At 40.3% G+C, this 27,254-nt stretch overlaps 1 protein-coding gene across 1 annotated transcript in view; it reads right to left on the bottom strand.

The window, feature by feature from the left end:
• The window catches only part of CUBN (cubilin), a 245,379-nt gene that overhangs the window by 153,843 nt on the left and 64,282 nt on the right, over positions 1–27,254 (bottom strand). The window contains exons 25-28 of the mRNA XM_003786786.2: positions 26,683–26,864; positions 25,585–25,741; positions 22,929–23,116; positions 2,513–2,663 (exon numbers count right to left, since the gene is read on the bottom strand). Coding sequence (XP_003786834.1) covers positions 2,513–2,663; positions 22,929–23,116; positions 25,585–25,741; positions 26,683–26,864 — 678 coding nt within the window. The remainder of the gene's footprint in view (positions 1–2,512; positions 2,664–22,928; positions 23,117–25,584; positions 25,742–26,682; positions 26,865–27,254) is intronic.

Here is a 27,254-nt window from a genome sequence, read left to right as displayed (position 1 = left end):
GAAGCTTCTTCCCAAGTAGAATTTACATAAAGTGGGCATCATAGAGTTAATTTTTTTTTTTCCAATTCTGGTCTCAGCTGAGAAAATTTTATTACACAACTCTGGCTCCAAGCTTAGCAAGTTTTAAGCAACTCAGAGAGAGTTTTGAAACACTCAACAGAAAAAGAGAATACGCAGAGGGTGTCTTTGACTCCAAATAGAACTGGTAGAAAAAAAAATTTCCCAGCTAAAGCTCAGCACTTTCATCATGATATTCAGCATGTTGGCGGGAAGGACCCCGTGATACTGTAATCGCAGAGTAGCCCACAATGACTGTTGGGTCTGGCTTGCCTGGTGACCTTGGATTGGTGTGGGTAGATCAGCCTGGAGGGGTGGAGAGGGAGTAGCCCCCTGAGGAGAAAGATGCACCCAGCAAAGTCACTGCTCCTCCAACCCCCCACCCTGACTGCACAATGCATTATTTAGGTAGGGCTGAAAAATCAGTGGTGATTAACCACGGGCCAATTAAATCCTATCTCTAGAGGCTGCAACCCAGGCAGGGGCGCCTTTTTTTTTAACTCCCCAGCAATTCTGATGTGCATCTAAGGGCTGAGCCCGCTTCTGAGGCCCTGAGCCCCACTCTTGGGTCAGCACTTGCTACTCCCACCATCCTGACCTCTGGAAAGTTGCCTCCTCTTGTACCTCTGAAGCAGTAGGGTTCTCAATTACAGGGACCCCAGCCACATCCTACTGCCCCAAAGACAAACTGGCAGTCCAATACACCCTTGGGACACCTTGGGAGGATGCTCCAGTCTCCCACGGATGACTCGACCTCTAGTTTCATTTCTCCAGTCGTAATACCTGCCCTCACTTTGCTCCTCGGAGTGTGGCCCCCAGACTGGCACCATCAGAATTACCTGGGAGCTTGTTGGAAATGCAGAGTCTCAGGTCTCACCCCAGAACCCATCTTCATTTTCCCAGGATCTGGGGTGATTCTTGTGTACATGAATGTCTGAGAAAACACCCCTTAAACATCCAGGTCATTTCCCAGGATGTTCCCGTCCCTTAGATGTCATTTCACTCTGTCTATAGCTCGCTTAGAATTGTAACATTTCAGAATCACAAAACACTGCAGATGGACTGCACGATGGAGATGAATCAATCCCTTCATTAACAGATCAATACACTGACAGAGGTTAAATCTACTCACTAGGTGAAGACTAAGGTCCAGCGTTTCCATAAGCTTAATTATTAAATAGCTCATTTACTTTGGGAATTCATAACCTATGTTTTAAGCCGTAGTAGCTCTGTGGATTACCACTGAATATTTTAAAATACCAAAACCCACACATATTTTAACAGAAATACACTCAGTGCTTAGTTCATATTCTCAGGACAGCAAGCACTCTTAAGTATCAATGTATAATAGTGTTGTTCAGTTACATGCTGAATAACACTATTGAGCGGCATATGAGCACATTATAATGTGAAGAACCCTCAAAAGTCAACCACTGCACGTTTCATGTGTGCTCACTTTGGATTCACCCCCGACCTTGACTTTGATGGTAGAGCCTCGGCTTAACTGTCTGTGTTTGGTTCTTAGCATAATATTGCAAGGTCATTTCTCTTTCCAATCGATTGGGATGTACCACTGAGCCCTAAACAGCTTAGCTGAGAGCTGCTATGATACCCCCATGCACCACATTCTTCAGGGCTGACTCACTCTGGGACAGCAGCCCTCCATCTCTAATCACCAGGGAGCCCAGCAGGAACACAGTTGGTGGGGCCTCCTCTGCCCTCAGAGTTCATGATTCTGCAGGCCTGGGACAGGACCTGAGGATCTGCCTGTCCAACATGCTCCAGATGATACTGCTGTGGGTCTTTGGGGACAGCATTTTGAGAACAACTGCTGTGGGGCCTACTAATGGTGGACTGGCCCAAGTGAGATGTGTAGAAGTCCCAGACCTCTTGTTAAAAAACACTTTTCATCTTCAGAGGATTTCATCTCTGCCTGGTTTCTGGGCCACCGATTTCAACAGGACCATACATACCCCTGGCTTCATGCAGCCACTCTCAGTCCAACCCTTCCCTTTCTTCTCGTCCTGGTCTCCCGATTGAGTCACCCATTTTCTGTCTTTATCTGCTTACTGTCAAGATGAGCCTCACGGCTCAGTCTGTTCCCCTGCACCTGAGAGACTCCCATTCAACCTAACAATTGGCTTGCTGTAACCCAGGCTCAGGTCTGTTGCTTAGAAACTCCATCCTGGTCTCTCCTTTCTAGGAAGCCATTTATTACTGCACCTACTCCCACAGTTACCCAAATCCATCCTGCTTTGATTTCACTTTCTCTTTAACAGGATTTAACTTTCCAAGTCCCACTAATGTCTGAGGACATAAAGTTCCTAAAGCCTAGAGCTAGCTCACTGCCTGGGGTCCATTACTTGTTCATGATATTTCCAAGCATAGAACTGCATCAGGAACAATTCTTATTGAAATAGCCAACAAATACAACTGGGATCAGTGCAAGGCTTACCGTGAATGGACCACTGCATCTGAAACCCCTTCTCCTGGTGGCCAACCCCGTCGGTGTGGAACAGCACGTGGAGCCGGGAGCCTGCGGTACTCCCAGGAGGAGGCATGTTCTCCCCACAGTAGCGCCCCATCTGCTGTGGTCCATCATAAAGCTGAAAGCAGAGAGGAAAGTCCCAATAGAATCACTTCAAGTGGTTTATCAGATGGAAAGAGCCACGTCTACCCATGCAGCAAAAGCTCTTCCTTGGTTCCAAAGTTGGAGATAAATATGTTGGGGTGAGTTGAGTGTAGAAGGCTCAACATTAGAAATAAAAATAGATGGGACTTCAAACTAATACCTTTTTAGAAGGAAGTATGGAGAATCCTCAAAGAACTCAAATTAGACCTCCCATTTGATCCTGCAATCCCATTACTAGGCATCTACCCAGAAGAAAAAAATGCTTTTATCATAAGAACATTTGCACTAGACTATTTATCACAGCTCAATTTACAATCACCCAAAATGCTCAAACAACCTAAATGCCCACCAACTTAGTAATGGATTAACAACCTGTGGTATATGTACACCATGGAGTACTATTCAGCCGTTAAAAAGATGGAGACTTTACATCTTTTTAACCTGGATGGAGTTGGAACACATTCTTCTTAGTAAAGTGTCATAAGAATGGAGAAGCAAGAATCCATTATATTCAATTCTAATATGAAGCCAGTAGATAATCTAATACACACCCACACTCAAATCAATTCAAAGTGGGGGTGGGGGAAGGAGGGAGTGGGAAGACAAGAGGAAGAATGGGGATGTGTGTTAGGGTGCATGGCTCACCTCTTAGGGGTACAACACAATTATAGGAGGGACTTTACCTAACAAATGCAAACATTATAACCTGATTCTTTGTACCCTTAATTAACCTGAAACAAACAAAAAATTAAAAATATATAACTGGACAGAGACAGTTTTAGAGATGGATCTGATTTCTAAGCCAAATAAATTTGGAATCCAACTATAAGTCTGTGGCTTTATGTCAACTTAGAAAGTCCAAAGTATAATCCTGGCATGAAATAGGGAAATAGGTAGATGGAACTGTCTTTGCATATTAATGATGCTCAATGGATAGCATAATTTTTAAATAAATACCATAACACATCAGACACTTTAGAAAAGTATGAAAAAGAAAACTGCATAGATTGATCCCACCGAAGATAACATGGTTAATATTTTGTTAATATCAGAAATTGTTCTTGTCATTTGTCATTGGCATATCTCTGTGTATACACATCTGTGCATGTGTATATGTGTGTGTATAAATGTGGGCTACGTATTTAACTGTGATATCTGTTTTTCACTAAGCATATCACTAAATAGTCTACATAACTACTGGCATAAAATGCAACTAATATATCGTATCTACATTATAATTCTATCGTTCATTTAAGATATTCTCGATTTCTTGCCAGTTTAAATATTTGTTTGCTATTTCCAATGTGTCTTTAAAAAGATTCCTATAAACAGATTGACTCAAAGACTATAATCTTATGGCTCTTGACAAAATACTAATAAATATCTTACCAGAAAGTTTATGTTAATATATTTTCCCATCAGCAGTTTACAGAGATATTTCTTTCAGTGGACCTTTGTTGATTATGATTACTCTTACATTTTTAAAACTGGTGTTGAATAGTGAAAACTTGTGTTCTGGTAATTTTTGTGTTATTTTGATTACTTTGAGGTTGAATTTTTTTCTATGTTTATCAGGCATTTATATTTCTTAGAATTTTTCTGTTGAGGTCTTTGCCCATTGTTCTACTAAAGTATTTATATATTCTCAAGGAGAAATGAAGGGTGTAAGGTTTATATCCTTAACTTGACTTACTTAATAATTTTATCAGTTGCATGTCTCCAAACTAAGAAAGAAAAGAAAATGAAAAAAAGAAAACCTCTCTGCTATATCTTTCACTTGAGAAAGATAATGACAAAAAGCTTGGCTTCCTTATGACTTAGGCCATTACATTTTCTCTTAATTCTCTTGATGTCCATATTAAACACTTTGTTCCATTGGGATGAGCTGGGATGAGCTTCCCAGACAGGAAAGGGGAAAATATCTGATAGTAGACTCACGGACTTCCTTGCTTATTCTCTAGAGAGTACATATATTTAAGAGTAGGTATGAGTGTGTGTGTCTTTGCATATGTCTGTGGGTAAATGCACAATCTGGATTCAATAAGTTATAAACTGACCAAATTGATTTTATTTTTACTGAAATGTTATGACATAAAATATTGTTTGAAACATTAATTTGAGCATGGAAAACTTTAGCATTGCAGTTTACAAAGGCCTCCCTCCATGCAGCCTTTCTTAATCCCTACAGTCAGGCATAAATCAGTTTCCTTTTCAAACCACTGGGCTTTTCATTTCTGTTTCTCCTTTTTTTTTTTTTTTTTTTTGAGACAGAGTCACTTTGTCAGCTTAAGCAGCACTACAGGCGCCCACCACAATGCCCAACTATTTTTTCGTGGCCGTTGTCATTGTTGTTTAGCAGGCCTGGGCTGGATTTGAACCCACCACCCTCAGTTGCATGTAGCTGGCATAATAACCACCAGTGCTGTGGGCACCAAGGTCATTTGCACTTCTTTTGTGGAAATGGTCAACCTCCTTACATTCTTGTATGCGCATCTTATCTCTCTTACTGATTGTGTATTTCTGCATTAATTTTCCCCTGCAACTACATTTGTTTTCACAGGACTTAATCTGCACTATTGCACGAACCCTGTATAGTCAGTTAAGTATTAGGGTCACACAGTTCTAAATTTCAGGATGTTCCTTTTTGGCAATAAAGAGTTCGGATCCTTTCTGGTCACTCTCTGGAACAGGGCACCAGACAGGCTTATGTTCAAGATCATAATAAATTGCAGATTTGTGAAACTTTGTGGCCTGTCTCATTAAGTTCTCAAATTGGCTGCTCTTTCGACACATGTTTGTGAAATTTCAACAAAGGTTGGCAGAGACTGAAAGAGACAAGCTCAGAAGTACTTTATATTTCAATTACCCTTAAGTAAATATAACCTAAGCATTATAAGAAATGAATGAAGATGGGGTTTTATTTTTCAGGCTTATCATTTCAGCGTCTTTTTTTGAAAAAACACTTTGGCTTCACATGTTTATATTTATTATCAAATTTCTCATATCCTGCATATTTCACAGAAGCCATAAAGATGGAGGGAGGACGAGAGAAAGAAGAAAACTGAATGAAAAGGGATAAGAACAAGAGGCCTCCATCTCAGCTCTCAGGTCCCTGTCTCATGCGGGGAGGAACCGGAGGTCGGGAGGAGGCTGCTATTGCAGACCTGTGCCTCCTAGTCACTGCTTCCCTGCAGGGTATTCAACTCAGCTTCAGAGTTGTTTATTTTTTTTTAATAATTCTGGTGTCTGAAGTCCAGTTGGAAGCTAATTAACACAAAAACAAACACACTGCTCCCAAGAAGAGGTGCAATTAGCAAGAAAATACTCTGCTGCCTTCCACCCCAGAAGGCTCATTCCTACGTAACTTTGGATTGCAGTTCAGTGACCAAAGATTAAATGATTTCATTTTTATCCAACAAAACATAAGGTAAGGCTTCTCTGTCATCATAACCCCCCTAAGCATGATAGATCGTATGAAATAATAGATAGCAACATGTTGAGGAATCTTATTTCAATCCTACCCCAGGTCATGAACAACGGAGTATTTTTTGCCTCCCAGCTCAGGGAGGTTCGGAAACGTGACATTTTCACATGACATAGATGGATTTTTTTTTTTTTCTTCCTTCCGGATGGGATTATTTCATTGAAAGAGACCTCTGAATCCCTGCTGTTCAGGGGTCTTAAATAACACACTGTGAATAGAATTGTGGGTGGGAGAAAGGCAGTGGGTGTGGGGGAATACTGATGAATGACAATTAGTTTCCCTTTGCCTCTAGAAGGGAGGGAATGAGGCATTGAAATAAACATCAAATAGACATTTATGAAAATGCTTAAATATAATGTCAAATCGATGAATGAATAAATTAGTGTAGGACCGTGCCTTGATAAGGAAGAAAAAAAATCCAATTCCTCCAATTTCAGGGCCTTTTAAAGTTGACCCTTCATTAAGTCAAGATTATTGCTGTTGTTTATATTCACACAGATGGCTGATGTCACCTCTACAATTCATTCCCGCGTAAACTGACCACACAAAAAAGAACAGTCATTTTTCAAGTACACAAATACAGGTTACCATGGAAACCAGTGGGTGTCTTGCTGCTCCAGAGTCTGTTTTCAGAGCAGAATGTTAACCACAGGACATTCCAGCTGTGACACTTTGGGACCAGGGACAAGCCTGCTGGCTTGACCCTGGTAAAAGCACAATTTCTCTTCCCTTTAGAGAGCCTGAAGCTATGTTGTTGCAGACAACATTTGAGGTTCTAATTAAGTTCATAGAGAGGAAGCTAGTAGAAATTAAGAAAGGGAACATTGAGATTCTCACCTTGATATGCAGATTGAATTTCTATAACTGTGTTTACAGGTACTTTTAAAAATATCTATAATGAGGGTGACACTTGTGGTTCAAAGGAGTAGGGCGCAGGCCCCATATACCAGAGGTGGCCAGTTCAAACCTGGCCCCCAGCCAAAAACTACAAAAAAAATAAAAAAAAAATACCTGCAATGATGTTTACATTTTCAAGTTGGTCATTAAATGTATCTTCAGACATGGATACATGTATATTACAAAAAACAAACAAACAAACAAAAAAACCTTTCCTTTTGAAGAATTTTTTCAGTTATTTTCTCCAAGAGTCTATTCATTTAAGATTTTTGAAAAAAAAAAAAAAAAAAGATTTTTGTAGTTTATGTGCCCCACCGCCTCCCTTACCCACCCTGAAATATCTCAACCACTCTTGGGACACTCAAAGAGGAAGGAAATCTCTTGCCTAAGCCACACTGACCAGCTTCGTCTACTTCCTTTGTGTGGGTTTGAAATTTGGCACAAACATAGTTGATTAAATAGCGACTTGAGACTCTAATTGCAAGGTGAAATGATCCATTGATTATTTCTAAACATGAAAGACCCACACAGGGTGGAAGATTTAAAACTGAAGGCACATGCAGTAATAGAGATGGTCCAGCTTTGTGAAGATGAAGGGTTCTGTAGGAACTTACTTGAGGAGTCACTGGAAGTCAAGTTCTAAGTGAGTAGAGACCCAGACCCAGCGAAGGAACACCTCAACCTTTTTCCTCAGTGGGAATCAACCTTCACTGCAAGATCTCTCAGAACAGAAATGTGCTTTTCAAGTGCCTCTTTGTTGCTAACTACTTTGTGACTTTGAAAATTTCTAACTATAGTGAATGAAAGTCATAAATAATTATCTCAGATATATGAGCGTGGGATGGATAGATTGAATCACATTCAGAATCACAATAATTGATGACTAAACCTCAGCCCTTTCTATTTTAGATTAGCATCTAATTCGTACTTTTCCTAAATATTGTTTTTTCTTATTTCCTTGATTTTTTTCTTCTGGGAGAAAATTCATTTTTTATATAGTGGGGAATTAATTTGAAGACTTAAATATAGTCCATGAAGAGAAAGTAACTCAAGAGTTACTTCCAGATGATATCATTTAAAAAAGGAGAAATTTCTGTAAAATAATTTGGTCCATTTCCTATTACAAATCTTTGAAAATTTCAAAGAAAAACTCTACATTTAGAGCTTAATAAGTAATTGAAATAATTCATCGGCTGTGAGGAAGAATTTTAGGTGTAGTAGAAAATTTTCTATTCTTTATTGTGAATAAAAGTTCTAGTCAATGTAAAAAAGATAGTTAAATTTCTGAGAACTGTGCCCAAGAAGTTCATAGAATGGGGGCAGCACCTGTGGCTCAAAGGAGTAAGGCACCAACCCCATATGCCGGAGGTGGTGGGTTCAAACCCAGCCCCGGCCAAAAAAAAAAAAGAAGTTTATAGAATGGCCTTTTTGAAATCAGGCAAAAGAAGATTATAAACCTTTGGAAGCAGGACACTAATTTAATTTAGTTTAATTCTAGGGACATATATTAGAGGTTAGTCTTTGTGGTCAGTGTCAGACTCTATCATAATCCAGCTCCAAAATTTGCTTAGAACACAATCTTGTGAAAATTGATAAAGCTAAAATATTTTCATCTATAACTTTGGCACCACAACGGTACTTATCTCATAGGGTTGTGGCAAACAGCAAATGAGACAGCCACGTCATAGGTTTACTATGGGGCCTGGCATGCAGAATGTGCTCAAAATGTCATTGTAACTCCTGGTCACAGGCAGAGGAAACCAATATGGTTTCTAAAGAAACCACCTCAAAACAGCTTAGAGAAAAGAAAGACGATGAGGACAGAGAACTGGAGCTGACTCACGGAACACATTTCACAGAAATCACCACTGCAGGGCAGGCGGGCAGCCAGTGAGTCCAGGATGGAGAGGGAAGGCCATTCCTTGCAGCATGTTGCTATGACAACCCAAGTACACGTGGGGACGGAGGCACCACTGAGGGCCAGATGCACAGTCCAGTGCAAATTGTCCTGTGCATGTAGGGCTTGCAGGAGGATGGTGGGTCATGCAGGGAATGGCAGCAAAGAGGACAGGAAATCAGGGGCTGTCGAGGCTCCATGGTGAGCTGGATCAGAGTCTGTTGGCAGGAAAAGTAGCTCTCCGTGCTGAAGTGAGCCATGTTTATAACTGGGCGGCCTCCTCCTCTCCCGCCCTGCAGCTTTCCCTGCTCAGCCACTATAGCTCCCGAGGGGTGGGACTTGGGGAATTCTTACAGCTCCGGCTCCCATGTCCCCCCACGCCACCCCCCAAAACCCTACAGGACCGATGGACCTGCCTCATAATCACCAGAATGACTATTAAAAAATGTTGACATTTGCACACACATGTGCTGGATAAACTTGCAATTTTCATAGCTTATTTTAAATTTTAAGGGCTTTGAAATGCTGACAGTACAAACTGCCCAACAAGAATCGCAGAGTAGGGTATGGTGCTGCCACTGCAGGTAAGAAAAGCCCCATAAGGGAAGTACAAGGTGTAACCAAATAGGTTTTCTGTTTTTTTGAGATAAGGAGAGTCTCGCTGTGTCACCCTGGGTAAGGTGCCAGGACCGTAGCTCACAGCAACCTCAAACTCTTTGGCTCAAGTGATTCTCCTGCCTCAGCCTCCCAAGTAGCTGGGACTGCAGGTGCCCACCACAACACTCAGCTGGTTTTTCTATTTTTAGTTGAGATGGGCTCTTGCTCTTGCCCAGGCTGGTCTCAAACTCCCAAGCTCAGGCAATCCTCCCACCTCTGCCTCCCAGAGTGCTAGGATTACAGGTGTGAGCCCCACACCCAGCCCACATAATCAAGTTGCGGGGGATAAGTTGGGCAAATGTCAAGGTGGAAAGCTACTAGATGGAGCGTGTGTAGTAGATCCCGATGGCTGCAGGATGTCCCTCAGGAAGCTAAGTCCCCTCCATGAGACACACGGCTGCTCAGAGCACATTCCCCACTGCAGGCACAGGATAAGCCACACTGCTATGTGCTGTCAGGGTGGGGCAGGAAATGTGAAATATTCATCTAAAATTAGCAATTACTCAGAATGCTGGGCTTTGCATGAGAACACAACCTATCACAAGACCACATTCTGAGTTACTCTGTGCCACTCTGAACTCGTGGTTTGTCTCAGACACCATCACTCCGTCTCCTCTCAGTGTGGCAGGATGCTGTCCACTCTTCCTAGTGCATTTCTGTTTTTGCTTTCTCTACGTTACTCCTACTCAAAGCCACAGGAGCTGATCTGGGTTTTTTTTTTCCTTCAATCTTTGTCTGATTGTAGATGTGGGCAAACATTTAACTACAAAGATGTTTATCTCAAAATTGGTTATAATGGTGAAAGTCTAAAAAGATGCTAAATGTTCCATGGCAGGATTTGATGGTGAGTTGAGATGATGGAATGTGCCGTTTTGAAAATGACTTGGCATAAAAGGGGAAACATTTCCAAGCCATGGTTAGGTGAAAAGAAATTCGTAACAGGATACCATGCACAGAATAATCTTTGAATGTCAAAATAAAATCAATATACAAGGAGAGATGACAGGAAATCAATGCCATCCAATATTAGTAGCAATGTAATTTAGGTTTTTTAAATCTATTTTCCTAATATTTGCCCAATTTTCTATAGTGACCATGTAATTCCTTTGGGATCAGATAAATATATTTTTAAAGTAATATCTTTTGGAGACTTATTGACAAGGATCTGTATTGGAAATATAGATTTGCATTGCTAATGTTTTCCAATCCCAGAATTCCATACCCTTTCAGTTGTCAAACAGCCAGCCAGTCTACTAAAAATGCACCACTGTCTGTCTTCATAATCTTTTTTTCTGTATCTCAAAATTTCCCATAAAAATTAGTCTACTAAAATGTTATTATTCAAATGTTATTTATTATGCAAAGTAATCAGCTCCAGAATTAATTTAAAATCATATTCTGCCTCCAATGCTTCCTTTTTGTTATAAGTAGGTTGTTATTATTATTAATTAGACTATTTACTGAAAGGTAATTCTTAGGACTGAAGATTTCTTTTTTTTTTTTTTTATTTTGCAGTTTTTGGCCGGGGCTGGGTTTGAACCCGCCACCTCCAGCATATAGGGCTGGTGCAAGACTGAAGATTTCTTACAGATATAAGTAGTAGTAGTCACCAATGGAGCAACAGGTCTCTAATTATTTCCCTAGTGGTAAATGAAATGCTTTGAAAGCCAATAGCACTCTCTTGTCATATACAAACATTCAACCCCATGCACCACTATCCTGCTACAGGAAAACAAAAAACATTTGTTATTATTCTTCTGCCTCCTAAAACCCTCACCATCTTCTGCAGATTGTCATGGGCACAGGGAAGAGCCCAGTTCATGGAACAACGTGAATCATAGAACCTTGAGCTGGAAAAATCCAGAGTACGGTCATCCAGGCTCTCCCCCGAGTCAGTGAGGGTTGGAAGAGAGAGGCTGTTAAACAGAGTCAGTAAGAACTGAAGGGGAAAGATGTCATTTTTAAAAAAAAATTCTAAATTGTGTCTATGCTCAGGAGCTGTGCTATAGCCTTACATTGTGCCCAATAGGTGGGAGCGCACTGATCAATTTTGTGTAAGGGTACAGCACAGCTCCTGAGCGTAGACACAGCTAGAATGGGGACCTTACCTAACAAACGCAAACAGCATAACCTGATCATTTGTACCCTCATATTAATCTGAAGTTTTAAAAAAATAAACAGACATTTTACACACACACACAAAGAGGTACACACAAAATGTTTCCATTAGAAATCTTTCCCATTCTAAAAAGTAGGAAATCAATAGAATTAATAGCTAAGATCACCAATTTTTAAAATTTAGCTTTTGATGGATGCATCCTTGTTCATACCAATGCCTGCAGCGGTGGGAGATTCCTTCCACGCATTCTCTGCCTGTCTGAGCAGCAGAGTGGGGTGAGAGTTACCGGGCAAGGACGTGTGGATGGAAAAATTCAAGTTTTGGGCATTGGATAGAATTTGTCCTGACTTAAGGGTAGTTTGGAAATTACTATAGGTTTGATAACTATTCTCCTAATCCTGTCCTCCATGTTTGAGAGCAGGTTGTGAGAGGAAACTCACACAGTTTCTTTTGAATCTGAGAGCAGAGGCTGTCTTTTGAGGGCTGGAGTGTTTGCTTCATTAACTGCAACAAATTAATGGCATCACATGGACATTCTTCATTGTAAGGGCCCATCAGAAAAGATCAGCATTTCTTTTTGAGAAAAGAGACTTTGATCATACTGAAATAAACATTCTTCTTTTAATTACTTTAGAATATTTAAAAAAATCACATTGCTCAGGTGATCTTGAAGCCAAACATTCTTACAAAATGTCTCATGCTAAACCCAATGACACTACACAATGTTTGGCTTAGTAACTAATGAAGACACTTCCTCCTATACCTCTTTTGAATCCATATCACACTTGGCTCAGAGTTAGATTCATATCCATGTGGAGACACAGAGTGAATTGTCTGGTATGCTGTTGCCACTTTTGTGCATGGTTTTGGAGAGCAGCTGTCCTCTGAATCGTAATAGTTTATGTCCAAACTCTAAGAGAGCAGACTTCCTCTCACAGTTCCAGGAAGATGACTCATCTGCCCAGGGAGGGTCAGAGGAGGAGCCGCCGTGATGAAAGTTAGCTCAGATCCCAAATCTCATCTGCTCTGCATTCTCACAAAGACAGTAGTTTAAATCTCATTTACCAGTTGGAGAAACACAGAGAAGCAGATGAGATTCCTGTACTCTTTTTTCAGATAAAAAAAAATATCTCCTGTGGCTTTTGTAGAAAAACTAGAAGGCAAGGGAAGGAAGCCCTATTTTCACAACATATGGGACCAATCTAAGCTAATCACAATGCGGAAGGCTGTTTTGGAAACCACAGCTTTTTATTTATTGCAAAATGTTTTCAAGAGCAAAAAATAATCCCTACAATTATTTTTGTTAAAATAATAGTAGGCAATATTTACTAGTACTTGTTCTGTGCTAGGCATTTTTTCAAGTTAAAATCCTAGCAGCTCTATAATTTGGGTAATATTATCTCCCCTTTTGAGTTCCAGAAACTTAGGTATTTAGAGGTTTAGGAATCAATATTCCTACAGGCTTCAACTGCTGGAGAGGAATTTTCCCTGTTTCCTTCATTGGTAATGTTTTTTAAAAAAATGATCAGTGTTTGATTCAATGATACAGCAAATGTCCTTATTCTGTGTAATAAAATTAACATGAACAATTTTTCAAACTATAGGGCTAGGACCCCAAGCCTGCTAGTTGATGAAATCAATATTTTCTTTACTACATTTCTTAATGGAGCATCTAATAAAACAAATGGACTAAAATGCTGGTGTTATTATTTATCATTTACCCTTGGTGAAAAGTGTCAAAATGCAATACCCAAGCAGACTGCAGACAGCAAGCCAGAGGAAAATTAAGTATCATGAGAAGTGAACCATTGCAGCTTAGAGAGTTGAAGGCTGTGTGTGAATTTCTCTACACCGGATGGATGTGTTTCTCTCACATCAGGACTGGTGCAAATAATGACAGTGAACTTTTATACAAGTGTTTACTATGGGCCAGACTTTGTTCTGATTCTTTACATACATTAACCCCATTTTATAGATAGGGACAATGAGGCACAAAGGAACTAAGTGCCCCAGGTCACTGGCTGGTAGTTGGTGGAGGATGGGTTCAAACTGAGCTTGTCTGGCTCCAGAATCTTCATTCTGAAGCCCCAGGTTACACTGAATGATCACAGAGACAGCTGAGCCAAACTGCACCTTCTACGTCTCTCCGACTGAATCTTTAACACAGCATCCCACAGCAGGCAAGAGACCCACTTCCAACTCCAGCGACACCCCAAGAACAGCAGAAACCTCAGTGTCTGGAGTTGTTTTTAATGGGCAGCTAAAGAAAGAAGACTGAGGTTTATCCTTAAGCCAAGAAATCCGGAAACTGAGGAATTGTTCTTGGGACTCGTGTGGACGCTATTGTGCGATCACGTGACCAGCAGCAAAAATGTGTGCTGCCAGGCTTCGCTTGCTACAGAGGATGAAAGGGCTTCACAGGGATAGAAGAAATTTGCCTTTAAACAGATTTCTGGGAAACAGACAGGTGTCCAAGCCCCGTGGAGAGGTGCGTGCAGCACACAGGAGAACATAGACTGGAAAGAACAAACTCAATGGCTGGGCAGGAGCTGCTGAACAGATCCAGGAGCCTCTGCCGGGGCAGGACGAGAGACCTGGCCAGGACGCAGCAGCCGCTCCTAACTGACAGGGCACGGAGACTGGAGACGGCGATTCCAGGAGACAGAGGTTGTTGCAAGAAGAAACAAGTTGCTGAAATGTCTGAGGAGGAATCTTATGGGTCGAGAAGAGTTATGCTTTCTTTAGAGGAGCGTGGGGGATGATAATATGCATTCCTTGAGTACTTAATATTTTCTTTTTAAAAAATTTGTATTTATATATATATAAAATTATTTATTTTGTTCTGCTCCTTTACATACATTAAAGAAGAGACAGAGTTTCACTCTGTTGTGTCACCCTGGGTACACTGTCCTGTCATCATCTTATCTCACAGCAACCTCAAATTCCTGGCCTTACATGATCCTCTTGCCTCAGCCTCCAGAATAGCTGGGACCATAGCTACAATGCCTGGCTAGCCTTTCAATCTCTTTAGTAGAAATAGGGTCTCGATCCTGCTCAGGCTGGACTTGAACTCCTGAGCTCAAGCAGTCTACCTGCCTCAGCCTTACACAGTGCTGGGATTCTAGGCACGAGCCACTGCAAGTAGTCTTGAGTACTTGATATTTTCCAGGTGTGAGGATTATATTATTTAATCTTACAGTGAACTTATGAGGAGGGGCAATTTTTGCCCACAATTTACATGTGAGGAAACTGAGGCAGTCAGAGGCTAAATTCCCTGCCCAAGAACACAGCTTGTGAGGCGGGGCCAAGCTTTGAACTCACATGGGCTCCAGAGCCCACACTCCAGTTAAACAGTGCTGAGTAGGAACTAGGGCCCATTGTTTCCTGGCAGTGTGATTCTGGAGGGAGTGTGGTTTCCCCTCTCACTCCCAATTCTTCTGGTACTAAATGAGCATAAAAATTTTCAATTCCAGGCCTGTGTGAGGACAGTCAATTATACCAATCAACATGTCTTCAGTAGGGTCTGGCACATAGTGAGCATTTAGTTAATGAAAAACACTACAATTCTTAAAATAAACATACGAAATGTTAAGGAGAACTCTCTAGATCTCACGAACTTAAAAATTTGCTCAGCATAAAAGTGGAATAAACTTGGAAAATATCTCCAGAATAATGTTTCCCTGAGAATGTTCTATGGAATGCAAATGTCCCTGCTAATTAATGGCAGTTCTAATAATCTACTTGGAGTATTTCCTCTGGGGACCCCTCAGTGCTTCCTTCCTGAGGGACACTGCTCTCTCTCCTGGCTGTGGTCCCTGCAGCCATCCTATCTAAAAGGCTTAAAGAGTTGGACCTCCAGAACCTGTTCTCCTGACCAGAAGAGTAGATAAAGGAATAAAGAATGCATATTTAGAACAGCAACAGCTTGAGGAAGGGCCATAGAAATACAAAACAAAACAACAAACTCTTTTTCAGTTATGTTAAATTTAGCATTTAGCAAATTTGCTTGAACATAGGTCTCTGTTTGTGAAACATCTGTCAACTTCTGTGGCCGAGACAACTATGTGGGTCTCCCAAATCGACTTCTCCTTCGTCTGGGTTCATGAATCACCCCGTGGAAGGCCAGGGACACCTGCAGTTGACTCTGACTGAGAAATAAACTTGTGTTACATGAAGCATCCGGGAATTTCTGAGTGCCCATAGCAAGAGCTAGTGTTACCTTAAATAATTACATATCATGGGGGCTGGTGTCCAAGGGTCCTGCTAAAGGCAAGCATTGCTCAGGCTACAGTCTTAGAAGAAAATGAACATCCAACTAAAAGATTTACAGACCCTAGTGATTTTTTTAAATCCATTCTTTCATTTGAAATGAATTATTTTGGCATTGAAAGGAGGACACGGAAGTGCAATAAATGATGTAATAAACAATGATGTAACCATCTGGGGTGGCTGGTATGACATCATCGAGGATCTGGCAAGAGATGAAATGCATCCCAGGAAGACTAAAGGCAAATGTGTTTGACAGAAGTCACAATCAAGAGAACTCGAAACTGACTTCAGTGAGAAAGAAGAATGGAGAGAAAGGAAAGAAAGGAGGTGATGGAAGATGGTAACGATGAAGGTGCCCAAGAAGGAAAGCACGGAGAAAGTTTAGGATCAGAACACAAAGTTGTAAAGTAAGTTTGACATTTTTTATTTAATGAGGGATATGTAACATCAACTGTGTCACCAGGCCCATAGCAGTAGGCAATGCCATAGCAATGAAGAAGTAAGACCTAATAAAAAGGAAACATAGAAGATAGATAATAGAACACAGTAGGGCCACCATAGATGACCACCTCCCTACACTGACCACCTCCTTCAGTTGACCTAACTTTCAGAGACTGGACATGCACCACATGTACATATCAGTACAGTAGGCCTAGTTCCTTATGGTGACTACCTCCGTATGTTGACCAGTTTGTTACTGTCCTTTGGGTGGGACTTAACAGTACTTTTAACTTCTAGGAGAGTGCTTTGAAGTAAAGATAAGATGGATTATCTCAGTGGATATGGGCTAGCAGTAAGGTCTCAGGTGCTGACTAAAAGCTTGTACAAAGCTCACACTCCTGGAATCCTCCAGGATTTTGATCAAGTCTGGGGCAAAGTAGAGGAATGTTTCCTTCTAATGAGATCTCCAAGTGACCTTGGAATGCAGCCGGATTTAGCAGCCACTTGTAGGGACTTTAATCCACCATCAGCAGCTTCTTCTCAGTAGAGACTGCACTCTTCTGCAAAGGAAATAAACCAACTCTAGCCCAGCAAAGAAGAGATATGTGGGAACGGTGACAGGAAGACAATTTTTTAAAATATCTGGATACCTGGTAGTGTCGTGCTCTAAAAAAGATGTAGCATTTGAGGGGGTTGTTAAAATACTCTCCTCTCTTAGAAAGTAAGCAAAATGGTGAAGAGATCAATTCTCTTCTCTAGATTAATTCTTGCCATCAATGAAGGGCTATTAAGGTGGCAGTGACCAAAACGACAGAAGGCAGTGACCTTGCCTCTCTAAGCCGGTGGCAGCTGATGCTTCATGGAACTCAGGATCTGAGGATTCAGACTTCAGAACAAGGTAAGAGTCCAAGGATCAAAAAATAATGAATGAACGAATGAACAAACAAATGAGAATGTAGCCCAAAAAGAAAGAAAATTCAAGAAAAGATTAAATTCTATCACAAAATCAAAAATCACTTTTGGGAGGTAATAAAAGGGGAAACCTCTGAAGAAACCCAAAGGGCAATACAGGAGCTTTCCAACCACTTGATGAGCAGACACTCAAATCAGCTAAACTTTGGGGAATAGCACAGAAAAATATCTCCTAGATATTAGGGGAAAATGTCTTTTTTTCTAAAGCTATGATTAGGGTAAAATAAAGATGAATATGTGGATTGGCCCAGCGCTTTCACAAGATACGGGAACACAAATGAACAGAAGATAAAAACAAGCCGAGTTTGATTTTGAATCTGGGAGACATGGAATTCCAGCTTCGAAGATGAACCATTCAATCCCTTAAATGAATTGTTTTGGGCTTAAGTGAATTACACTGTGCAGTGCTGAAAGGTACAGTCATTACAGAACTAATGTCGTAATCTTGGTGAACGCAAGGGCATTTAAGAAGTGCTTTCAGTGCGCCACAGGACCCATGCCCCTGCTCAAAGGTTCTGCCTGTGCCCAAGATACATTCTGTGACCATCACTGGCTGGAGAGCCTGGCCTCACTGTTCCTGGCTGGAGCCAGTCCCACTGCCCAGGGCAATGTCTCTCCACAGGCAGGCCAGATCTGCACCTATGCTGTGGAGCTCAGAAGATGAGAACTGGTCACCAAGGGAATGTCCAGTTGGTGGCCAGCTCTTAAGGTCACGCTGAGTCATGGTGGGGGTAGCCACATAGAAGCTGAAATAATGAGGTTGCAGAAAATTCAAAGTCAGCCTTTGTGGCTGAGATGGGAATATGGGAATAGTCAGGAAGAAGGAACAGGGCCTTAAGAGAGAAGAGAGTGGACAGTCCACTTTGCTGTCCTGTTTCCGGCCCTTTTCTGACTTCTCAGCCTCTCCTGTGTGTCATGAGGTCCTGTCAGAGTGACAGTCCCTCCATAGACACTAACCCTCTGCATGTGGCTCCAGTGTGGTTTGCAACCAAGAGCATAGACTGGGCAACTAAGGGTTGAAGGGAAAACATTCCAACTTCCAAAATGTGGGAAATATTTATTCTGGAATCTCACAGATCAGGAAGATTGGCGGGAATTTTTGGAAAAATTCTAAATCAGACACCAAGAATAGTTCTTTAGCATGAAGCAAAAAAAGAAGGTGGTTATAATAAATGATCACTGCTAATCTAGGAAGAAGTCATTCTAAAATAACATTGCTTTCTCCTTGTGAGGGTGTCGCTGGAGTGGTAGATCTGAGGGCTCCAACGACACTCTCCCACTGTCCCTATGAGGGTGCCAGACAGTTGTGAAACACTATCTCTGGAGTGTGCGGTGTCATGGCTAAGAGCTTCGGCCAGAAGCTACAGTGCTTGGTGTAAATCCTGGCGCTGTCTCTTATAATCTTTGTGAGTGTGGAGCTGCCTCACTTTCCTCACCTGTCCAATGGAGACAGTAGCATTTCCCACATTATAGGGTTCTGCGAGGATTACCTAGCAAATAATGCACACTCAAAAAATATTAGTTACTTTTATTACCCAGTTATTTGAACAGTGCTATCCCCCAGGTATTCAATAATAGATGCATTTTAACCAAAAAGAAACAATCATTTGAGCAAATATGAAACAAGTACCATCTTGCTTTATGTTTTTATCCTTTTTTTTTTTGAAGTATTAGGCTAGTGGCCAGTAAGTCCACATACACATGAATAATACTCTGAAGATCAAGGAATTAGGATTTAGAGGGATCTTGATATGATGGAATTCTCAGACAAAATCAAACATAACTTATTAGGAACAATATCTCTTTTTAGATTTTTTAAAATTTTATAAGTGGAGGCTGCGATGCCATAGCAATTTGTGCAAAAGTGACCTAGAGATTATAGGTTTCGCTATAGGTTGACATCATGACATGAGTAACAATAAATCCCATTTAACTTCAGTGTCCAAACCAGAAGAACATGAACGGGGTACCAGAGTCCCCAACCTACTCGGGCCTGGTCATGGTGGTCAGACTGTTGCACCCCACTCTGGGAGCCACATTTTAAGTGTCACTGACACACAAGAGGCCCCTCAAAGGAGCATGTCCCATGAATGCTAGGTACATGCAGACCTGTTAGGGAAAGGAAGGATGAGGACTGGAGAATAGAGACCACGACTTACTCTGGGTTGTCCAGAGAACTGCGAGTTCATGAACTTGGACTTCAGCACGCTCACTCTCTCCCTTTCATGCCTTGTCAACTCCAATCTAGACTCGGCTCTCGCCACCCCACAAACACTGCTCTGCCCACTGCCACCCCTGACCTGACCCCTTGATTGCTTTGGAGCAGAGCGTCTCACCCTCTCACCCGCTGCTCTCCTCTCTCGGCACAGTAACCCGCTAATGTTTCTGCTCCCTCTTCTCACCACACATGCTCCCTGCTGACTTAGCACATGTCCTGGGCTTTCTACCCATCTCAATGCTCATTTCTCCCAAAGCCATCATTTGCCTTTGAATATTCAACCATCTATCTGAATTCTCCTCTTCCTCATGGAGTCTCAGATGCACAATAAAAATGAAAAAGTGAAACCAAGTTGTAAAACACTGCCAGAATCCTTAAACTTGATTTCTCATATCTGCCTGGGCAAAATGGCCTTACTCCTTTGAGCAAAGGACTCTTTCTCCCGCCATGTATTTTATTTCCAAATCTGATACATTCTGTTTTGCACAGAGGACAAGATAATAAAGGATAGATCTGCTTCCCAAAGGCATCTTTACCAACCTATACCTCTTGGCAAGGGTGGATATAGTGTCGGCCAGCACCTAATCAAATTCTTTTATAGTTTCCATTTTACAAATTCAAAAAAACTAAATTCTGGCTCTAATAACAGTCACTCAATTGGGATTTGGCTAAGTCACTTGAAATGAATGCTTTAACTAAAAGTTATTAAAATAATGGAAGCTAGATTTGTGTGTTATGAGCTTTCTCTCCTTAAGTGGTTATTTGTACTTTAAAATTTCTATTGCTTGACCGCCTAATTCAGGTATTACCCTGGTCTTGCCTCTTGGCTTGCAGAAATGGAAAACAATCGTCTCTCCTTGGCAGTGCAGTTCTTTGGAAGGATTTTCTGAACTTCTGGTTCTCGTTCTGTAGTTTTGTTGTTTTCACCATCCGTGTTGCACTAGAGAAGCGGCATGCCCATGACACAACGGACGATGCACCATGTACATGGGGCCTCTACTTAGGGGCTCTGCCATTGTTAGAACAAGATCTTTTTTTTAATTTGAAGTTTCAGATACTTCCCAAAATTACCTGGTGGGCCCTTTCGTTATTATTCCATCCTGAAGTGTGTCCAGAAGTGTTTCATCTCATCTCCCTGCTCTACCTGCCAATACCTCCTTTAAAGTCTAATTCAAAAGCATCCTTCTCTCTGCAGCTATCTCTATTGGTGCTTCAGCAAATCATGATTATGGCGCCTAGCACATTGTTGTACACGCAGTGCTCTCAATGTCATGAATCCCACTTTGGTTTGTGATGAAAACTGTAGGATTGCACTGAGTGTGTAGGGATTACACAAAGGGGCCAGTTAGGAATTCAATTCCTTCTCATTCATTAATAGCTATCACTCTGCTCATGCTAAAATAGAGCTGTGACACTCACTTTAACCTGCTGTATACTGAACGGGTCACATGCCTTCCAGAAGCCCACAGGTGTCAGGACCGTCACAATCAGTAAAAATAGATATGATCAGCCAAAGGGCTCTGAAAGCAACTTTTCTGTTTTTTTTCTGAAACATGAACAAGATCTCACTATGTGAAGATGATGGCTATTCTAGGTGAATGAAATAGGACAAACATAGCATCATTGAGCTTGTAAAGACTTTGCACTTGAGATCAAGGAAGGTGGGCTTGGAAATCATTGGCAAATGCATGCATGCTTATAAGCTTGTTTGATAGGGTGACATATTTTCTTAGAATACTAGTAAATGTAACTTTCTAATGGGTAAACATGATGGCTATAATGTCTATAATATTGTACTTCTCTAAATATAAGGCAGGATTTTTTTTCCAAAATAATGACTCCCCCAAAACAAAGAAATGTCCTTATATTTGGGACCTCACAGAGTCTCTCCTAGTGTGGGATGCTCTCTCTTCTTTGTTTTCATAAACAAAACTGCTATTGGAAAAGATATGTTTATCTCAAACAACCTTATCAAGTGCTAGTTTCTTGATAAAACTGATAAAAAGATACTTAATAAAACTTTACAAGGATAAAGTATTTTTTCCTGAGAATACACACAGGACCTCACAGTTGCAAATGGCAGATGTTGGAAGTCTTTGCAAACGAGATGTCTAAAACTCATCCGTCACCTTAAAAAGAATTACAGAAGTCATTGTGTTGGGTAGGTGGGAAAGGTAGAACATAAAGATCCTAATGTTATCAGAAGGGGAACTTGCCACTTCAGAAAGAATTCTAGTGAAAATATCATACATGGATTCGAAAGTATTAAGTACTAACAATATAAACAGAAATGAAGATGATACTAATGGCAAAAAATAGATGTCTAACTAACTTTTCAATCTATAGCTCTAAAAATTATATATGTAAGTTAGCAAAAAAGCTTTTTGTGCGTTTGTGTGTGTGTGAGACAGAGTCTCACTTTGATTCTCATGCCTCAGCCTCCTGAGCAGCTGGGATGACAGTGCCTGCCACAATGCCCACCTATTTTTAGAGGTGAGGTCTCGCTCTTACTTAGGCTGGTCTTGAACTCCTGAGCTCGAACAACCCTCCCACCTTAGCCCCCCAGAGTTCTGGGATTATAGGTGTGAGCCACTACATCCGCAAAAAAGCTTAAGTAAAATTTCCTATTGTGAAAATAGCAGATTACCTCATACTCTAGGATGCTTAATGCCCAAGCAACATCCATTACCTAACATTGCATGCAGAGAGCTGAATAGATGTTAATGGTGTTCACTCCATTCCCAGATGTAAGTGAACAGGAATCTTCAAACCCATACATACTCAAGGTTAAACCTTAGTCCTCTTTCAATTAATCCACAGGATGAATATTATGTATTCAGATTATGAATTATATTATAACAATGAAACTTTCATTTTACAAAAACAAACTGAAATACATTTAAAAAATTAAAATGAGAACCAAAATCATGATACCCAGTACCAAGCAAACCACGCACTAAATTCAGACATTTTCTCATCTCTCCTTTATAGAGAACAAACACATAGACAACCAACAGAAATAGAGTTATTTCTCCACTTCTGTGAAATTTAAATAATATAAGGACAATCAGTCCAGAACTTATGATGAAACCTAGAAACATAGGTAGTTCCTTGCATACATAATTTACTACATTAAATATGGAATATACTTGTTCTAATATCATGGGTGGTTGGTGAACCTTAGTGAAAGGATTAGGGATTTACTTCCCAAAAGCATGACTTCTAAATTGACTTGGCTCCTGTGATCTGAAAACGCAGAGATTGATGGAGCTTTAGGACACATACCTCTAAGTAATCCGCAGAGCAGCTGGTGTGATCTTCCATGTCAAATGCTAAAAAAGTATAGTTCACAGTGTTGCCAGTTGTTGCCTGGATAGTCCAGTTGCAACGCAGATTACGAGAATAAGGATTTGGATAATTTATACTCTCCAAGATGCCATAGGTTTGATTGACTATCACCACATTCTCGCATGCTGAAAGAAAACAACCATGTCTGTTAAACACCACTATCATATACATATAATTGCTCCAAGATGTGTGTGAGACTTTCCTTTAAGAAAACATCTAGATTACAAATCATATATATGCTTATATTGTACTTGTATATAAGTTTACATATGATGTATGTGGTGAAATATTTTTACAGTGAAAGGGGCAAATGTGAAATAATACTTCAGTGAATTCAAACCAAAGTGTGATGAAAATCAAATAGCCGTGTTAAAATAGGCATCAAATTCCTTTGCCTTGGTGGAGAGCAGAATAACTTGGCTGTACTCAGAGATCCATCTGATTTGTTTCTTAGAGATGTGTATTAAACATTCTGTGCCTCTGTTTTCCTAACATTAACATTTGGAAGGGACAGAAATTCTGACCTTTAAATCCAACAGTTTAAAAACTCAAAGTCCTATGTGAATGCTAAAAATGAATAACATGGCTTTGTTGAACACTCAGAGGTCTGCCTGAAATTCACAATAAAGGCTCCTTTATTCCTCTCCTTAGTCATCAGGAAGCACCAGGCCAACAGAGAAAGCATAAAGGACTTCAAGAAAACATGAAAACCTTAAATTTTAAAAAATGTTTTCAATCTAAGCTTTTTCTTGAGCTGAGTTTTCAACAAAACCACACTAGATACCTTTAAGTCTGTCTAACCCTGAAAGTACCTAATTCAGCCGATGCTAATGACTTAAGCAAGGGATGGGCATATATTTTCTCAAGTCTTTTTTATATTGTCTTTTTGATGTGCAGTAAAAGAGAATTGGAAACAAAGACTATATTGAAAGAACTGTCTCTGAAAATGTGGTGCATAGATGCATTTGAACCACAACACTGCTTTTGGGAAGGTGGCTGGAACACCACTTAATGAGCATTGGTTTAGAAAACTATGTATTTGTGGCGTTTCAAAATCTTCCTCTGCAGAGGGGATACTCAAAACCTTTCTTGTTTTAAATCTTTAGGTCACAGTTTTGTCCACAAGGGATTTGTAAAGAATAATTTTACTGTTTTAGATGCTTGTGGGAAGTTTTACCTATTAGGCAGACAGGTATCACGTACCTGGATAACTAGGGGCAAGACAGGGCAGAGGAAAAGATATCCCAGCAAAGCACATGGGCTGCTCTCGGAAATCTGTAAACTCCCAATTTTGAAAGGCACATTTATAGGAAATCTCACTGGTTTGCTCTGAGTTTACCTTTAAGGACCTATATTCCCTATGCACAAATTTACTTTTTCTGTGTTCTAAAACCATGACAGCAAAACAAAATATCTCAGGAATAATAAGAAGACATCCTTAATACTATCTGATTATAACCAACAGCCAAATTAACACACCAATAATAAAAGTAAAGAAGTGATTATATGCTCAAACAGATGTATTGCTAATAGAGTCTACGAAAGTTTTTTATATACTAGCAAAAAGTTTCTGAAGCACAAAGTTAAATGTTGAAATTCAGCATTTTAAACTATGCAGGATGCAGCCTAATCCTCAGATGTAAATGAACATAAATCTTCAGATCCACACATACTAAAGGCTAAACATTAGTACACTTTCAATTAATCCAAGGTATGGATGTCGCCTATTCAGATTATGATTTTGTGATTTTTAATTCCTTTTTCAGATAATTGCATATATTTAATGAATAAATTTAAATGTAAGGGGTCAAGGAATCAAGCCTTCAAAACCATATTAAAGTATTTATTAAATACCATAAATTCAAGGAAACATTGTTTTCGTGAATATCCATTTTCAGAAAGTATAACTTCAGAAAGTATTTCATTCTAAAGACAGAATTGAGTTTTAGAGATTATCTATGTTAATCTCTTTTTCCCTGCAGAAGAAATCACAGAAGCACAGAGAAGAAAAATGACCTTCTCAAGGGTTAGGGGCCAGGACAAACACCAGATTCCTTGCCATTTTTGCTCAATGCTTCATTAATTCTACATGTTGTCTTACAGGGAAAGCAGACTTTAAAATGTGGGCTCTTTAATGAGCAGATTTTTCTACAGTAATGAACATGCCCTCTCTATGTGTAGGTCACAAGAACCACAGTTCCCTTAATAAAATTAAGGTACATTGTGAAATAGAGAAGGGGTGTGAGAGAATAAAGTATGCATGGGAATAATGTGATGCAGGAGGGAAGACTGTAATCTTCATGTGATATGAATGAAAAACTACGTGTCGATAAGCTGCCACACCAGTCTGTAGCTAAACTGCAACTCTCTCAGCACCTCACTCTTCTAAATTCCTATGGTTTGCCAGAAAATGCTTTAGGCATATAAGACTACATTTTAAAATAAGCATTTTCTCTTCAAATGGAGTTCAATTTCTCACATAAGAAATTAAGATGAGTGTCAATTGATCAAACCAATGGGTTCTGCTTATTTCAGTTTGTTTCAAGAGTTGAAGGCCCATGATAGGCGCGGAGAAGCTGGGATACACACTTACTCTGCCAGTATTCAACCTCGAAGCCACGTCCTTGCTGCCCTTCATCTGTCCTCAGCTTTAAAAACATGCTGTCTCCACTGGAACGGATAAGAGGTGGTTTCTTATCCCCACAGAGCTGAGCGAGCAGATGAGAGCTGGTACTTGGGCCATCATATACCTTTAATAAAACATTTCAAATGTCAGGTGGTTAAGGCTATAAACTATCTAAAAGACTATACAATCTAAAAGAACTAAGAAAAAATTAAACTTATGAGGTCAGACAATTAAGCCCATGAATTCATCCTAGAAAAAGTACTAGGAACTCTGCTCACCTCATGGCTGAATGTCACTACAGTCACCAGGGAGGGCTTTGAAGGTGACCTTATTCAGCAATGAAACATGTAGCACTTTTTAATGATAAGTTCCCAGACTGAACTGTCTGACCTCATGTGATGTAACAAAAGAATAGCCCTAAAATAAAAAGCTTTAAAAATTATATTTAAGTGCCCTTAAACTCAGGCCATGAACCCAAGCCATTAGCAGTGGGTACATACGCCATTATTCAAGCACCTGAACCCAGGGTGAAGTCTAAAGGCTGAAAATGAGCCTAATGCTTATTTTTCGAGCCATAACTAGTCTCAGTTGTCCTGCTTGCTTTTTGATTTCATACTTTATAACTTACTTACAGCACTTTAACACATTTTTTATCTAGATTTTTTTAGACGATAGTGAGTAATAAGTCCTAGTTAGATGACTCAAATTTTCTCCTTTAATTCACCAAAATATTTATCTGAGTTGTGATTTTCAAGATATATATGGAAATGTCACTGATAATGATTATAATAAATCCCTTCTGAAAGGAATTTTCAGGAGATTGATTTTATCCATATGTATCTTAACAGTCCATAGTCAATGTGTTTTCAATACTTAGTGTATTAAGCCATTCAGTAATACACACTGTATTTGCGAGATGGTCATTTTCACCAAATTTCCTTTAAGTTTTTATTTTGTGCTGTTTAGACACTCCCCTTTACTGACTCTCAGAATTCAAAACAAATGCATGATGTAGGTTGGGTGCAATGGGAACGGAAGTGATAGTTACTGAGAGCTGATACGTACAGCCAGGTAGTCTAAAGTGCAGTTTGGATGGTGCTCCAGGTGGAAATCTGTGAACTGCAGTTCGAATGGGCTGCCACGGCTGGACTTCAACCACCAGTAGCACTCCGAGCTGTGGTAGTAGGGCATCGGGTAGTTGGGAGATGTGAATGTGCCTCTGGAAGTGGTGAGATTGCCCCCACAACCTACAGGAGAAAGAAATGGAATGACACACACCATTATTTTTTCTAGTAAAACTGAATCCTCTCATCAATGTGAAACCAGTGCTACCAAACTCTCCTTTCCATCAAGTTGCAAAGCAAAGCTGTGCTGCCACCAATTAGGTAGCCTACAATCCTAATTGGTATAAACACACTTTCCTTTTTCTAACCAAGATGATCAGCTTGATGAAATACACTAGGGAACTAGAACTTTCTTCCTTAGTCCTTCAAAAAAAGTAAAATGGTTGCTACCAATTAAAAAATATTTGCAATGCTAACATTCAAATACAGCTGGGCAAAAAGGGACAGTTGATGAACACAGCATGGCAATCCAAGAATTAAGAAAACAACAGGTCTTGATTCTCCAATAAAAGG

The sequence above is a fragment of the Otolemur garnettii genome, unplaced genomic scaffold (genome assembly GCF_000181295.1).
Source record: "Otolemur garnettii isolate 467f Iridium unplaced genomic scaffold, OtoGar3 scaffold00019, whole genome shotgun sequence".
Lineage (NCBI taxonomy): Eukaryota > Metazoa > Chordata > Mammalia > Primates > Galagidae > Otolemur > Otolemur garnettii.
This window is presented reverse-complemented; position numbering and strand designations above follow the sequence as displayed.